At 36.7% G+C, this 17238-nt stretch overlaps 1 protein-coding gene across 1 annotated transcript; it reads right to left on the bottom strand.

The window, feature by feature from the left end:
- Positions 1 to 1313: 1313 nt before the first annotated feature.
- LOC139967747 (DNA replication complex GINS protein SLD5-like) lies at positions 1314 to 16283 on the bottom strand. Its single transcript, XM_071971802.1, has 7 exons — positions 16158 to 16283; positions 14724 to 14870; positions 14047 to 14100; positions 10696 to 10793; positions 6611 to 6699; positions 4232 to 4325; positions 1314 to 3362 (listed from the first exon to the last, which is right to left on the bottom strand). Exons 1-7 carry the CDS (start codon positions 16254 to 16256, stop codon positions 3266 to 3268), a joined length of 678 nt encoding a protein of 225 aa, XP_071827903.1. The 5' UTR covers positions 16257 to 16283; the 3' UTR covers positions 1314 to 3265.
- Between the last annotated feature and the right edge of the window lie 955 nt (positions 16284 to 17238).

The raw sequence follows: 17238 nt of genomic DNA, 5'->3' as shown, positions 1-17238 counted from the left end.
TGGTTTGAAGTGTATAGTCTAGCCAGGCCTTTGTCATTCAAGATACCTTTGTCATACAGCTACCCACATATCAATTAGCTAATGCCAGTCAGTAGGTAAAAAATATCGATATATGTTGACACATGCATGATTAAAGCAGCATACCATACTAGTAAATCAGGACGGGATATTGAGTACATCATGATATCTTGGATTTTTTTCTTTTTAGAAACACTTTACGTGAAAGCTGTGACAATTATATAGCAACCTGTTACATGCTTTAAAAGTGAATTTTACACTTCTCAATGGGAAAAGAAATGGCAATCCATGCTAAAATTAGAAATATTGTTAGAAATCTTATCACTGTTTAGCCGAGTTCATAAAATTATCTTTATCATTGATTACACCTAGACATAAGCATTCATTTACCAGCCAGTTGGTACAATTTCCTAATGCTAAATACCACTCCCCACTGTCCTCCCATATGATGCTTCAAGGCACTCTTATTGACAGTACGACCAGTTTCTGATTTTGATCTTAAAGGCATTGAAGACTCGCCCCAAACCGCGTGCAGCACTCTGAAAAAGTTAACTTTCCCTTGTTTGCAAATGACGTTTTCTTTTTGTCGCTACATGTCCACGCTGCTATGTACACTATGTTGTGGGTATTGACCGTAGCTGTATGTATTGACTGTACACTAGTGTCTAATTACCGACGGTAGCAAGCTGTGTGTGTATTTTCTGGGATCGATGGTGGTGTTTAACACTTCTGTTACACCTCGGTCAAAACTAGGTCAGATTACCGACATGAGATGTTTCTTTGTGCACTAGTCTTCACACCCTTCAAGTAACATACTTATATATGCTCATGTCAGTGCGACATGTCAGTACTTCAAAGCAGGAAATGAAAGTACAGTACTGCAAAAGTGATGGACAGCCGTCCATCGTTGGTATAATCCAGTTGGGACAATTCTTCCGATCAGGTTATTTTCATGTCACACTGCAAAACACTCAGAATTGATAGTTTGAGCTGTATAAAAACTGCAGGAAATGCTGTCTTCCTGAAAGTGGGCTTCATGAAGTTAGAGCACCTCAAATAAACATTTGTGGTGTTGCTTCTTAGATCATAGAGATAAATATGAAACATTCAGCTAAATTATTTGTAGTAAATTGCTCTGCTACATAGGAAGAGTTTATCACTCTCACTTTTCACACAGTTTGGAATAGACATGTGTACCATGTAGGTGATTTTCAACAACAAATGACGTAGATGGGGGGCGGGGAAGGCCGGGGGATGGTGGCAAGGAGAAGACAGAAAAGAGAAACAAGGTTCAACATGTTCCTTGAACCTTTTTGGTTGTTTATATTGACTAGTACCTGCAATGAATAACAAATATACAGATTCACAAGAGCTTTAACGAAAAAGACTGAGTTAAGGCCGATAAATATGAGACTGTAGCCTTTGCCCATGGTTCTGTCGCTATGGAAAAATACTTTAGAGTAGTTCCTTTAAAATATTCTGGGGGGAAAAAAATCACTTTCTGTGCCTTTAGATAATCAAAATGAAATCATAGACTTAATAAATGTTGCATCAACATGGGAATAATGTGCCCCTGGGAAAAAACTCTGCGATGAAATTTTTGTTATACGTCTGGTTAAAATGTGGGCATACTCATCTGGAGCTCAGACAATAAATGTCACATCTCTAATCTCCCTTAAACCAGGAATGCGCTGGTTGTCATCCAAGCCCAGCCATTGATTGGTTTAAAACAGATTCTGCTTTCATCTGCCGAGTCAAAGTTTATTTTCATACTATTACTTTATGTATATAAGACTTTATTTGTAAATCATTAAAATTGAAAAAAAAAAAAAAATCAAGGGGAAGAAAATCATTGATTTTGAAAAGCCACAGTATCCTTTACTGTTTGAGTCTGCGGTGAGGAAGGAATTGTACATGGAATAGTAACCTCATAAAGGTATGAGCAGACATGAGAGACAGTAACCGATACAACTAAAGGCACTAGCATGGGACTATGTTAGGATGGAGGGGGGGGGGGAAAGTTCTCCATGGCTAAAATCTGGGTCACCTAGTCAATTCATTTGTATCTTAAAGTGGCTAAGTCTTTAGACGGTTATTTCCATTAAAAAAAAAGATTGCTTGGCTCCTCTTGATTCTTTGGGACATATTTTCGTCTTTTTTTTTTGTATCCTGAGTTACCATACCATAGTTATATGGTGTGCTAATGCACATGATACTGTATGTGTTAAAACTTTGTTATAGCTATCACAAGAATTTATTTGTTTTAATTTGCAAGGATATAGCCTGAATAAGACCGTTACCAGCCACTCGGTCAGTCATTCACTACATTTTTGCGTCCTTGCCAACACTAGCTAGCCTAGGCAGGTTAAAGTAAACTGCTGAAAGGTAAATTGTACCTCTCTTCATCCCCTTCATTCCCATCCAGCTCCTACTTCCCTTTCACCCTCCAACATAAGCATCCATGTCATATCATTTCAATGTTTTGTTACCAACTGATAATATTTGTGCCATTAATGAACGCACGACTGTGTTGTCCACAGGCACACTATTACTGCTGTCATGTTCTTTCACTGCACTTTAGTGCCACCTCTCACCTTGACCATCCCCCTATCTAAACAGCAGTGATGGCCTCCCTTTAAAGTGCTATCAGCTGCTGACATATGCTCATACCATGCCAGCACAAATTGACAAAGCCCTTGGAATATATTTCTACCAATTTATTACTGGCACTTAGCTTAACTTGTTCAATGTTTAAATTATTGTATCAACCTGCTAAAAGTCTGGAGTTTCAACCATATCTGATAATCACTCATGTTTATCCACTGGTGGCATGCAGCACTTCCGAATTAATGCTTCACCTCTGCTCATCAGAAAAGACGCAGATTCTACTACATGTTGGAGCTCTCTTCATGTTCGTATGGCACATCCGCATCATGCTGAATGAGGAACAGAGGCACAGAACTCACTGGTACCGGCCGATCATTGTATGCAATCCTCAGCACTGAATGGATTGAAAACTCCAGCTTCATGCGAACAAGATTCCGGCAGTCTTAAAATATTCTGACATTTTTGGACAACCACCATGTACACATGTCTGTGTGGTATGAATATTACTGACTGTTGTCGGAAAACATGATAGCACTAACATCATCAACCAAGACGATGGCCGTAGGATGATTGCATAACTGAAGGTCGAGTTCCTGGATGACTTTATGGTCATTTCTCCCTTCCAGACAATCCTCGTTCCTCATATCAATGAAACAGTCCCATCTGCAACGAGGGGGGCCAAAGGTCGGAACCTCATAATGTACTGGGAGTCTTTGACTAGATCCACTACCTCTGCACTATTGTGAGAAACAAACAATAGATTCTACATAAATGGACAACATTAATTCACAACCTTGGTTGTTACCAATTCAGATTGCAGCAAGAATCAGCTAGAATGGTCACCTGATTTTTGGTTACTTCAAGGGTGCAGAGCTGATGGGTTTAAACATTAATAACTCATGATATTCATTATTGATTTTGTTCATTAATAGTGAGGAACTAAGCTAATTAACATCCTAAATATAAATTGCCTGTCATCATGCAGTTAGCATGTGTTCTATATCAAACACCTAGATCCAATTTGAAAATTCCTAACATTCAAACTTTCAAATATTTAAGTAATTTTTGTCACAGTTCCAAGCTGCCAATATATGACAAGAAGTTCATTTTGCCACAAAGATATGATTTGAATGTATTGGGATATGATTCAGACAGTGTGTACAGCGTTCATATCCGGAGTATCCAAGACTACTAGCACTAGATAGAACCTGAGTGATTTTGTATAACTTACAGTAGCCTATGCAAAACAAAAGGATCTCCATCCTGTTAACATAATACACATTAAAACACCAACTCTTTTAGTTACACCTACAGCTGAAGACCATTAGAAGTGGCCTCAACATTTTAGAAGGCTTTAAAATTACTTATCAAATAATCAAAAATACTTCCCTGGTGAAATTATGGCTCCCCCCCACCCACCTGAATTATTTCCACCCATTGCAAAAAAGTTAGATAAGACAAATTACTGTACATGTCTTAGAGATGAAAGTTTGTCAGAGGTTTGGCAGTTACATGCTTTTTCAGCATTTAAATTATGAGGGTCATAATTGATTTACTTCCGTTAGTATATTTGTGGTCAATATCGGATGACCTTTATTATACTTACCTAGGATCATCGTCCAGCTCTGGTTCGATCAATACCTGGTCCTGATCCCTGTTGGCTTTAAGAAAGACGTAACTGTCTACATCAGGTTTAGGGGCTGAAGAAAAAAATTATAAAGAAATAAAATATAAATGATATTGATTGACGAAGGAAAAATTCCATATGAGAAATCAGTAACCATTTTAGTTTAATTTTATACTCTCCCATTGACTTTAGAGAAACTGAAACTACGTTATAGAGATAATTAATATTAATCCAAATATTTCAGCTGGTAGGTAAACGGAGGTGGGGCGGGTGGGGGATACTTTCCAATCACATTTTTAGAAAATCCAGTTTCTCATGAGTTGAATAGGAGGTGTTCAGCTATTTTTGAAACGTTTCCCTTGATGTACGCAAACACAGGCGCACAAATTCTTTGGACAACAACAATTTAGAAAACATGTACCTTCAAGCAAGACAAAAGCTTTCGCAGTATGAACAGAGGGCATTTAATTGATTCATACATTCATCTGCTGCTCAAAAACAATGTGGAGGAGGAGAGTATTCTCAAAACTGATGAAATGATTACAAGAAGGAAACTGCAACTAGAATAACAGCAAATTAATGTGAGCTACGTGGGTGACGTGTTGATCATTTGATCATTGTTGATCCTCAACGGTCTTAGTTTGTTTCCTTTCTATCAGTTATCTTCTATTTTATTGTTCTACAGACAAAGAAACTTTACAATATTTAACACTCTTTGAATTTGGGATATCTCGATAAGTTGTCAGGTTTTGTTTGTCTTTCTAATGACCTTTTGAAATGACCTTCAGAGGAATTAGCATTTTGAACTTTGGACAAAGCAAACAAAATAATACTGAGAAAGAAACCAGAAGGACAGCTACCTTTGTGATTCCTTACCATACAATGTCCTCAAAAAAATTCAAAGTTACTATCTGACTAATGTCAAGGGCAAGTGAGTAAACTTTGTCCAAGAATTAAGGGAGAGCCATTCATTGTGAAATACTTCTGAAGCATTGGCCAAAATTTTCCACCATTTGAGATTTCCACCTTTTGACCCTTGAGCCAGTTTGTGCCCATTGAGATAACCTATCGACCACTTGATGCTCAGAGGGGGCAAACTGATAGGAGGTTTAGGTGCATGTTTATAGCAAGAGTATAAACTCTGAAGCAGGTTTCATTACCTGGATACCAGGTATGATTTGTTGAGGCCTATAGAGCCCCTTCACAGAACCCAAACTGAACTGAATTTGACCAAGCTACGTTCACCGAAAGAAAATCATAGCATTGGAGAATTCACAGATTAATTATAGCTTTAATTTAAGAGTTATCATGTTTAAAACATTTTCAGATTTTGATGCCTGTTGACCTCATGTGTCCTTTGACCTCTACCAATTTTGATAGGATTCTTGCACTCACCAAGCTGGAACATACTATGTATGAAGTTCAAGAAAGATATAGTTGTTATGTTATCATGTTTACAAGGTTTTCAGACTTTCATATAAATGTTGACCGCAAATGACCTTGACCTCCACCAATGTCAATAGGTTCTTGTACTCAGTAAACTGAATCTACATACCATGTAGGAAGTGTTGACCCCAAATGACCATTGAACTTCACAGAAAACAATAGGCTTCTTGTACTCAATAAGACAGATCCACATACCAAGTATGAAGTTAATCCACTATTACGGTAACTTTTTGAGTTACCGTGTTTACAAGCAAGTGTCACATACATACATACACACATACATACATGCACGCATACACACTTGCCACCACCATCACTTAGATTTCTTTGGCCTCCCGCAAGGAATCAAAACTAGGTATAACTGTAGGATTGTTTGTAATACATCATGAGGAATCAAACTTAAATTCTCAAAGCATGCAATTTTTTTTGAAAGAACCAATAATTTACGTCCTCTGAACTTCTTTCATACCAACATTCAAAATACAGCAAATGACATTTTCCTTCTTTCAGGTTTGTCAGGGAAACACTTTTAGGATGAGAACATCACCTTAGCCCTAGAGTTAAACATATATTGTGTACTTACTTTCAGTTTCTAGCACATAATAATCAGCTGTAATTCTTTTCCACACTTCATGTACTGTACCTAAACTCAATGAAATAATGCAGTGGTTTTGTGTGTGAGTACTATTAAGTTTTTGACATTTTAGGTAAAAAAATGAGGTATTAAAAATTGAAATAGCATTGCAACTGATCATTCTAACACTGTAAACCCTCTTATATTTGTTTACAATAAGAACCTTCATTAGTGAGAAATTAATAACGAGACCAGTCAATAAAAATAGCCCCTTGGACATAAACTAACGTTAAATTGTTCATACAGAAGTAATCATGACGTTTCTCTTTTAATCTTACCTGTTTTCTCTCTGTCTAACTTCTGAAAATTTTGCGGTAAGTGGGTCAAAACAAGTGACTTAAAATGACTCTGGACACCATCAGCATAGCTACAGGGATATGAAGTGAACGATACTAATTGGATAAATCATCGAATAAAAGCTTAAACAGAATTCTTGTGTGCCATTTAATATGAAAATACAATCACTTTGAGCAATCACTTGTTTGCCCCTGTAAAGCGATATGTCCCATAAATGTCAAAATGCTTATCAGTTGATGGTTGCATTCAGATGGCAGAGTTACTTACTTCTAATTGAAATTTTCACAGAGGAGAAGTCCTTCATTATTCATTAATCTATAATTCTCTCCCTCAAAGAGTAACTATCTATCGATATTGAATATGCAAATTTATGCAGTTTTTTGCATCTTTCCAATCTACTGCTACATGTACCTTTTGTTCCATACTTCCCTGCCTCTTGTAATGGATGAACAATCTGTTTCCAATTCTAATATTCTGTTTGTGTTATTTATGTGAGATAGACTTACAGTAATAGCCTTAATGATATATTCAAGACTTATTGTGAGCTTTCAACATGTTGTTTTTCATTTACTTTTTGGTTTTTATTGCACATCAGCTTTGTTTGTGTTATTTATGAGAGACAGACAGGCCTTAATGATATCTTCAAGACTTATTGTGAGTTATCAACATGATGCTGAGAGGGCTGAATACTTGTTGGTTGTCTGCTCCGGCAGTCCATCTTTCCTGTCACATATGAAGAGCACTTAACTCGTCATCAAATATCCAATAAACCAATCAAAAGCTGATCACTTTCCAATAATATCTATCTTATTCAAGTGCTGTTGCAGGGAAACTAATGACAAAGCTTGCTTTGAGGCTGTCAGAGGGTGAGAAGATTACATGCAACACTCTTTAGAACAATATTTTACGAAAATTTTAACTCCCTAGAGGTCCTTGAATTGAGGATTGATAGGAGCATGGCAAATTGTTTGATGGCATGTTATAAATTGCTATGAATTCTCTTTGAGATGCCAGAGCAGGGGCATCGCAGAAATTTTGCAGCTTTCTATTGGGCACCAAAACAATTTTCAAACTTTGAACATGCACCAAGGCATTTTCTTTAAAGTGAGGAAGAAATGTACGTCACATACAGATATGACAGAAAATGTAAAAATATCACTTTGTATTCAGACGTCCCATCTATAAGTTGGAGTTCAGTGATCAAGTTTGTTATGAATGCACCCATTGACTTTAACAAGGGACCTATGTAGCAGATGTTGCTATTGGCAACAGGTGCATTTTGAGGGCTGTATGGCAAGTAATAGCTGTGGCAACGATGGCAATTTTCTGTCCATGTTGGTTGGATTCTGTTCGATGTGTTCCAGCCCTGCTAAAGTAAGACCCATGACCACATCTCACTGTGACTTATGTCAAATAACCACACCTTATGTTAAATCTGTACAACACTCAAAGAGTCGTTGAACTTTCTTCTTCCAGTACCAGAAAGGGTTTTTATTATTGGGAAGCTGTAGTTTGGGTTAAATTTATCCAAGTTCATACATATTCAAAGGGAAGACAGTGTTCCTTTGCAAACATCTTTTAGGCCTACTAATTTTATGATCAATCTATGTAGAACACCTTGCACTGCATTCTTGCAAGACTATATTTTACATAGCAAGCATAAAAACCAACCTTGGGTAGAACAACAGTACTGATTGTAACTTAACCTTGGGGGGGGGGGATAATTTATCTGATATTGCATCTAGCAAACTGGGTAAGTTCTTAACCTGATTATGCACAATACAGTAATAATGACGTGCACACAAAGTCTATAAGTTTGAGTCTTCCATGCAGAGAGAGAGAGAGAGACAACTTAGCGCTCAAAAATTCTACACAACATGTGAATGCATTGAAGTATCCCCTTTGCCAATATGCCATTAATAATATGATTTATCACAGAATTTCAAATTACAGTAAGGATTATGATACCAGCTATAATCTCAAATCCATGTAAATGCTCATCTGGGGAAAATGGGGGAAAACACCGACACACACAAATGATACTTTGCACCTGTTAAAACTACTGTACTGTGAAGCCGTTTCACCAAATGCTCTTAAATTTATTAACCAATTTATTGCCGATGAAGCTATGCACCGTATTATCACAGGGGTGCTAATAATTGTAAGGGTAAGTCCGAAATGCATCTCCTTTGCATATACTTTCTTCACAAACAAGAACATTTTGTAGCGCGTGGGTTATTGACCCCCTTCAAGATATAACTCCCTGTATGCTATAACTATCTTGATACAAATTTATGACTCACAAAGTCTTTAACATTAGATTACATTAAATATAAGCACCAATAGGACTATTGATTTACTGGCACTATTGGGAGGTGGGTAGAGGTGATAATGACATTGGTAAACTTTTGACAGAAATCTTCCCTTCCGCACTTGGTTTTTATTGAGATAAAGTTTAATATTGCAATAAACTGGCAATGTATGGAGGCTTGTACTATTTACTAATTGAGGTATAGAAATTAATAATCATCATTGTAGGCCTATACATACATCATGCATGTTTCTCCTATATATATTGTCAAAAAGAATGCTTTGGATCTTTGGGCTATAAATATTTGACAGCATACAATATTTGAACTTTTGAAGCTATCAAACAAACACTACAACTCTTTAGTGTCATCTCTATTGTGGTGAGATACTTTTAAGTTTAATAATTCAGTTATCTCTCGTATCAGCACTCCCTGTATACTCTTAAATGGGGATTAATGGCAACATACACGTGGGGGGTTGGGGTGGGGGGTCGGGGTGTGAGGCAGCAACGATGCAAATGAAAGCATGTATACTATTAAAACTTCAAACAAAGCTGATGTGAAATAAAACCAAAAAAGAAAATGAAAATAGAGAAACATCATGTTGATTAGTCTTGTCTTGAAGATATCATTAAGGCCTGTCTGTCACTCATATAACACAAACAGAATATTGGAATTGGAAACAGATTGTTTATTGTGGAATGCATACAATTTAAGAGACAGGGAAGTATGAAACAAAAGGAACATGTAGCAGTAGATTGGAAAGATGCAAAAACTGCATACATTTGCATATTCAATATCGATAGATAGTTACTCTTTGAGGGAGAGAATTGTAGAGAAATGAAAAATTAATGACTTCTCCTCTGTGACAATTTCAATTGGAAGTAAGTAACTCTGCCATCTGAATGCAACCATCAACTGATAATCATTTTGACATTTATGGGACATCTCTTAAACATAAAAAAAAAACATTCAGGGTCACAGCTGTTTTGTGGAGTTTTACAATAAGAGAGTACAGCATGAACACTAGTTAAGTTATGCTCTATCTTCCAATGTGGCCTGTTGGAACAGACAGATTTGTAAGTCATCAAACGTCAATATGCAGGCTAGATCAACAGTGTACCCGAGCTTGAGGTCTTAAGGGTCCCCACATTTGGATTTAGTCCAACATTTTGAGCCGATAAATGTTTGCCGACCATATTGTCATCTTTCTCAGGTCGTATTTATAGCCTGTTGGGTTGACGAATACCGATTGACTGTCCCTGTTCTGCACTGATCTGAATAGATGCTCATATGTAGGTCACATCTACGAAAGTGCAGACACCGTCTGTTAGCTTCAAATCAACATTTACTACCTAGTCAAAAAGTACTGTAAGATGCATAGAGCAGACACAAATGGGAAATGATAGCTATTTGAATAGTCACTACATTACTCAATAAACTTTGGGTAAATTGGAATAGAACATACAGTATCCACACTTTATGTGTTTTACATGCAGTATGTTATCACACAGGTGCAGGTGCTACCTATTTTACAATGGCCACATCTGTTTCAACGTTCTTAATTCATCTCCACCATTATTAACATCTTTACGGAAACATTTAGTGCAGATGACAAAAATTTGGTTCGCACAAGGTCAGAGTAGGATAAGTTAAAAAAAATATATATATCCAGGCTGCCAATGTAAATCGCTGATTTGGAAGTCTTTTCTGACTCCCCATTTCTTAAATGTAATGCAGTAAATATTGTCACTTACTCTTTTGCGAATCTTAATTCTTCTTCCGATAAAAGTAGAGGGTCGTCTTCTTTTCTCAAGGAATCTCGATGTAAAATTTCTTGGTGAAACATTTCAATCTGTATCACAATAAAAAATGAAGATATAAAGTGGCCTGATGACATCATAAATTTAACTGTAGGTGAAACCAGATAACAGTAGAATTTCCTTGTCCATTTGGAAAGTACTGTGAACTTAGACCTAGATATTTCTTGATTTGAAAAAAGTGCTAGAATATTACAGCAGCAGCAGAAAAGGATGGCATATATTCCAAATATTGTTAGTTCCAAAAGAAGAAAAATCTGAAATTCAAAATGATGACTTTTAGACAAAAGTTTAGTTTTGTTATTTCATACAAAAAAAAAAGCAAACAAAGCTAGAAACGTCTCATTGCAGGTCACTATTTAAATTGCATCCATTTTGGCTTTCATGTTGTTTGTTCCTAATTTGATACAGGCATACTTAATAGTGGTAATCTTCTGTTGTATTTATTTTTACTGACACTATCCCAAATATTTCTTGAAATAGCTTAATATGAAAACATAAGGGGGGGACCCCCAGTCTGAAGTCAAACACCATTTGTGCTAAATGGATATAATGCATCGTAATGCATCCTAAATCTGTTGCACTGTTCAAAAAACAACTTAAGGCTTACCTGTTTAATTAATTGTACATTTTGTTGGTATTATTTTTCTTGTAAATTTTAGCGCATTGAGTTTGTATGAATGTATGTAAGTATGTAAACCTTTTATTTGACACCACAGCATCTTATGCCTTTATAGAATATTACTAGAGGTGATGAGCTGACATCATGCAATAATGATACAGAGTCCAACAATTTTGAAAGATGAGCATCTTACATATGTCACGGGTAAATTTCTCAAGACCCTCAAACTTAACATCGAAATGTTAGTTAGACTGACGACAAGTTGTTTTGATTGGTCTATCACATAACAGCATTAAATTTTTGCCAACAAAAATTATTTTTGGTTTCTCAAAAAAAAAACATGAAAAAAAACCCAGAAAGGATTAACCTCAATGTTACATTTTAAAGATTTATTTGCATTAGTGTTTCGAAATGTCAGACAAACAGTCATTCAGAAACGAAACATGTTTCAAGACTTTGAACTTGTTTGGCTGCATTACTCTGACAAACACTTTACATTCCAGAAACATGAACTATCAAAAGGTTGGGTTTCCTGAAGAGTCTGTCAGTCCTGGCTGTAATGATATAATGTTACAATGTATATCTTGTTGTATATAATAACCTTGATATCCTATACACTAAATCACCATGCAGAGATATCAACTCTGTTTCCGAGTAGTAGTACATGTAAACTGATACAAACTCCCACACAAACAAAATAAACATCACTGTAGACTTGTTTTTGCATTCATAGCACGTAAAAGTTCCAAGAGTTATGGAAAGGAAGGAAGGCTTAATGTGATCTTTGCCAGCTGCAACTACTTCTTGTACCTTTCTTTGAACTATTACCTTTCATAAAAGAAAAAAGGAAAGAAAAGAACTGACCCCCTGTGTACAACGCAGGAAGCAGAGTTCTAATTTACAGTATTTGCATAAATAGTATGACGATCACATGCTATAAGAAACTTCCTGTTTGCAACATAGATTACCTCCTGATTACAACATAGGTTACCTCCTGTTTGCAACATAGGTTACCTACTGTTTACAACATTAGAAGCAGAAATCTAGAGTGGCCGTCGGCTACCATTGGGTCACGACTCACGACCCAATGTTTGGGTCATAAAGGATTTTTGATGGGTCAATAGATCGATTCAGAAGTCACCAGAATTTGTTTCAACTGTGAGCGATTCCCGGGATTGCATTGTCGCTTCTTCAGGTCAAGACTGATGAAATCATAGCAAGGAAACAGAGCAAACCATCACAGTAGCAACAAATTCCATTGGCATTGTAATGATGAATTGTTGGAGTGGGGTGGGGGAGGAGAGGAAGGGATGATCAATGTTTTGCGGCTGAATGCCAAAAATTTGGGTGGTGGGATGTGACCTAACAAGACTGGGTGCCACTGATCTACAGTATTCTGCATCAATAGTAATATGATCACATGATAACAAAATTGCTCAAAAAGTTTAATGACACCCAAAAATGTTTTACAATATCTTTCACAATGAAAGGCATTTGTATTTAAATAATGCGTGTCATATTTCACACATGATATTTAGATCATTGCTTCATACCTTTGCAGTGAAGGGTGAGGCAGCATCTAAACAAACAGATGTTAGTGTGACTGGTCTGTGTTAAACCATAACCAAATTTTACACTTTGGATGCTGTTGCAGTCTATTTAAGTCTGTTTTTCTCTCTGTTTTTTTTCAAATTCTGTTTTGTCAGCTGTGTATGCACAATGTTTAATATTGGGTTTTGCTATGAGGTTCAATGGTACTATTGTATTATTAACCAGGCAATGCACAAGCTACACTCTTCCTTAAATAACAACACAGGTTGTAGTGACAGGACCTGTAGTACATACAATCATGGTTCCAAACTATAACTAAAAATGTACAACTTACCTTTGAAGTCCAGGGTTTTACCTTAACGCTAGCTTGGGTCTGTGGCCAATATGCAATTACAAGGCAACTAATTGACGCATATTTTCTGGTTGTCCTTCAAACAACCAGTTCTTACAGTTTGGTATATCCCTTGACATTCTATGCAATGTCTATGCATGACACCAACTGACAAGGCAAGAACCTTATGAGTTATGACTGACCCCAAGTACTTCTGATTGGATTTTCTGGTTTAGAATCTAACTATCAATGAATTTTTAGGTCTCATCGCTCCAAATGAACACTCATCTTTAATGGAATGAAACAGTGTGATAGCCTACTGTACACCATTGCTGCATTAATGTCCACACAAATATATGAAGACAATATCAGTTTACAGACAGAGGGCAATATTCACATTTTGTAGAAACTCACATACATTGTTGAGATGCATGATAAACATGAAGGAACAATGTTGCTTCTGATTACCTTTTATTATGCAGTTTTAACTTACCTTTCTGAGATGTCTACACCAACAGCTGTCTACATAATGTAAGTATTAAATTATTTGTCAGTACGAGAGGAGACTCTCAAAAAAAGATTTACTTTTGAGGCTTTTCATGATAACCACCACTTTATAGATTTCTGTGTGCCACCATACATTTTAATTTGTTCTGGTTCAGACAAGTTACAAACATCCAACTAATGAGGGGAAGGTAGGAAAACATTTCTGTTAGACAAGTGTATGACAAAACATTAGAATCCTGCATTATCATATAGATTGGTGATGAAGATGGAACGTTACCTTTTCTAATCTCCGCCTCAAATAACTGCTGATGATGAATCGTATCCTGTCAATCTGAAAGAGACAGAGACAGAATTGTATAAATCCAACAACGCTTAAACTTGAAACAGCCATCAGCCTGAGATACTGTACACACAGGGGTATGCTGAATTATTGTTGGATATGGTTACTGAGTGCACTGTAAGCATGGTTACCGATTGGGAGTTGTAGTTCACAGTTAGGCTTGATGAATGTGAACACAGAGACAGATCTACTGCTCACTCAAGAATCCAATCGTGAACTGCAGGGTAAATGGAGGGAGTCTGTTCGAGTGGTAAGCCCAGATTAAACCGGTATGGAGGGCCTATCAGACTAACAGGAAGGCAGGGCCTAAAATGTCATAAAGCTCACATGCAAAAACAGCAATAAATACTTGACCTTAAATAACTTCTTTTGACATTTTATTGTCAAAGAAGTAGCTAGTTGTGTTTTGCAAACATTTCTCCATGTTAATACACAAACACAAAGTTTGAATAAACAGTTATTACTTTACTTTGTAAACAATAGCACTTGCCAAAAGTTGTTAAATATCTCAACAAACTTTGTTACTTTCTTCCCATAACAAAATACCAACATTTAGCTGAGACATACATAGACCACTTTCAAATGAATGTATCTTGGACAATGTTGTACTATACCTCCATCCTGTGTATCAGAATCCTCATATCTCCCTTCTTACATTTCCTTAAATTTTCTTCCATCTGATTTATTTGTTCCAGCATGCAGTCGACCAAATCTGATTTGGATTCCAGTAGATCAGGAGCAAATTTTTCGTTCAGCCAAGCCTAAATGAAAACACCGAAGAGAAATGGAAAAATTGGAGAAAAAAAATTTACCAATTTTTGCGTTTACAATATATTAGTAATTATATATGTGGATGTGTGTACCTGACCAAAACTAGTAAAACAAGGTGTTATGGGCTACTGGCCAAAAGGATTCACAACAATTTGTTTTGAATGATTTGCAGTGTCAGGCTTATACATACATGTGTGCATTTTAATTGCCTTTGTCTGTTGGTTTCAAAATGAGCCTGTGCTTACAGTAGAAGCACACAGCTAAGCGAGAATATTCAGGGAATAATTTATCTGGCATCACATTGCCATTTTAGTCATGCAAAATGGGGAACTTGCTATACAGTACTGTACGAGTGCAAACATGCATAACAACTTGCTGATCACAGAAACCATAATACTTTTTAAGAGACAAAGTTCAGAGCCTTCAAAAGTGCTACACAAAATTTGAACATTAAATCATTCCTGGATATTGTTGTTTGCAATTTCCAGTTCTTGTTATGTTATGAGTGTTGTACATGATATCAAACCCAAATTTATATTATTCCCAGAATGTGGAATTGCTATTCATGATGAAAGGGAAAATCCAACTGCGTCATTTATAATTATAACTGCAGCTGTTCCAACTGGATGCCTGGTTGTTAGTTTCAGAAACATCTCATTTGCTGTAATTTTTCATGTCTGCAGAATTTTACTTTTAACAAAGCTTCTAGTGTATTCATGAAATCAATGTAAATTGAACTAGAAACATTGAAAGAATAGTGATTGAACACATCCTTAGTTAGGATGAATAGGGAATAATGGATTGATTCTATGTTGTTGGGAAACAAGTTTTAACAACTTTGTTTTGCAATGCCAATGCTGCAGTGATAATGGCCTCCACCGCTGCTCCCACCTGACCTTCCGGAAAATATCCAGTGCAAAGTCTTTAAACCAAACTATATGGGGTTGGCACCTGCAGAGTTGCATGTATTTGTGTAACATGCATAAAGTGTTGTAACACTGCAGTTTTGCATAGGCCTAGGCCATAGTGCCTGTCTACTATTTCCTATCAGATCCTCAGGAGAAATACCTAGCCAACTTTCCTTTTGAAGTATGAACTAAACATGATACTGGCAGTCTTTTGTCTGAACATTACTTGATTAAATGCAAATTCAATCCATTTGAAGAATAGGCTTAGCATAGCCCTCCCTAGGCTAGGCCACACTGAAAGTAGGTAAGGCATAGCCTAGGGGTTATAACATGATATATGCTGCAGCCTTACTAGTTCGTCAGACTTACCTCTTCTAACTTAGCAAGAGCTTCAGCTGCCGTCATTTCCACTTCTTCTTCTTCACTGTCTTCATCTTGTTCTTCATAGCTTTCATCAGGAGTCGACATGATAAAAATTTAAAATTGTGTCTACTGCAAATTTGTGTAATTCCCGCCGCGGACGATCGATCACACATATGAACCCGTCAGAGCAATTTAGAAGTTGAATGCACCCTCGAAAGTAAGGAACGCCAATCTCTATAGGTAGCTTACGCCCTTTAAAAGTTCCATTGACTTACACACTAAATCACAAAAGTAATGTGGTATCTAAGTGTAGATAGAAGTCCTTACTAGCTAAACGCTACCCATCACTGAATAGCTGACCTTTCATGGCACCATCAATTTATCATGACCATTCAGATTTTTGTTATGAGAGCAAGTTTTGGCACTTGTAAACAAACCTCTTTACTCGGTCGTAAACAATTTTTGTACGCTACTCCTGGGAGGACTAAAATTGCCTCAATTTTTGCACAACATGTGCTTCTATTCATGATCTTTAACATCCAAGCCACAAAAAAAAGCAGATCTTAATTGATCATAGCGAAAAAGTTGTTTTCCTGATCCTTATTGGCACTTTTCCTGAAACAGGATTGTTATAGACGCTAATAGGAGTACGCCACCTTCACCTTGTCTTAGCTGCTTCAGAGGCATCATGGTATCCGAAATTTCAACCGACTATTCCCCCATTTTTTCATAATTCTTATGAATCTATTACCTTTACAAGGGAGCACTCGCTTCAGCAAAACCCACTCCCCTGACAGACTGGTAGTTATTGAGGGCCTTTGTCTACACATTTCTATGGGTACTGATATGCTTCTCAAAGTGTGTGTGTGAGGTGGGGGTGGGTTGTTTGGGGAAGTTATTGTAATCATGTGGCCAAATAATGGCAAATACTCTGGTAGAGTTAGGAGTTTTCTTCCCTGCTCTGACTTGGTTTCAACTTTGCCATTCAAAGTTGGACTTTTTGATCATTTAATTCTGTTTTTTCTTCTTCAAAATGTTCATGGTTTATTCAGATGAAGACACGTGGGTTCTAGATCCAGGTAAGATT

The sequence above is a fragment of the Apostichopus japonicus genome, chromosome 5 (genome assembly GCF_037975245.1).
Source record: "Apostichopus japonicus isolate 1M-3 chromosome 5, ASM3797524v1, whole genome shotgun sequence".
NCBI classification, from domain to species: Eukaryota; Metazoa; Echinodermata; class Holothuroidea; order Aspidochirotida; family Stichopodidae; genus Apostichopus; species Apostichopus japonicus.
The sequence above is the reverse complement of the archived record's forward strand: the minus strand, read 5'-3'. Positions and strand labels throughout refer to the sequence as shown.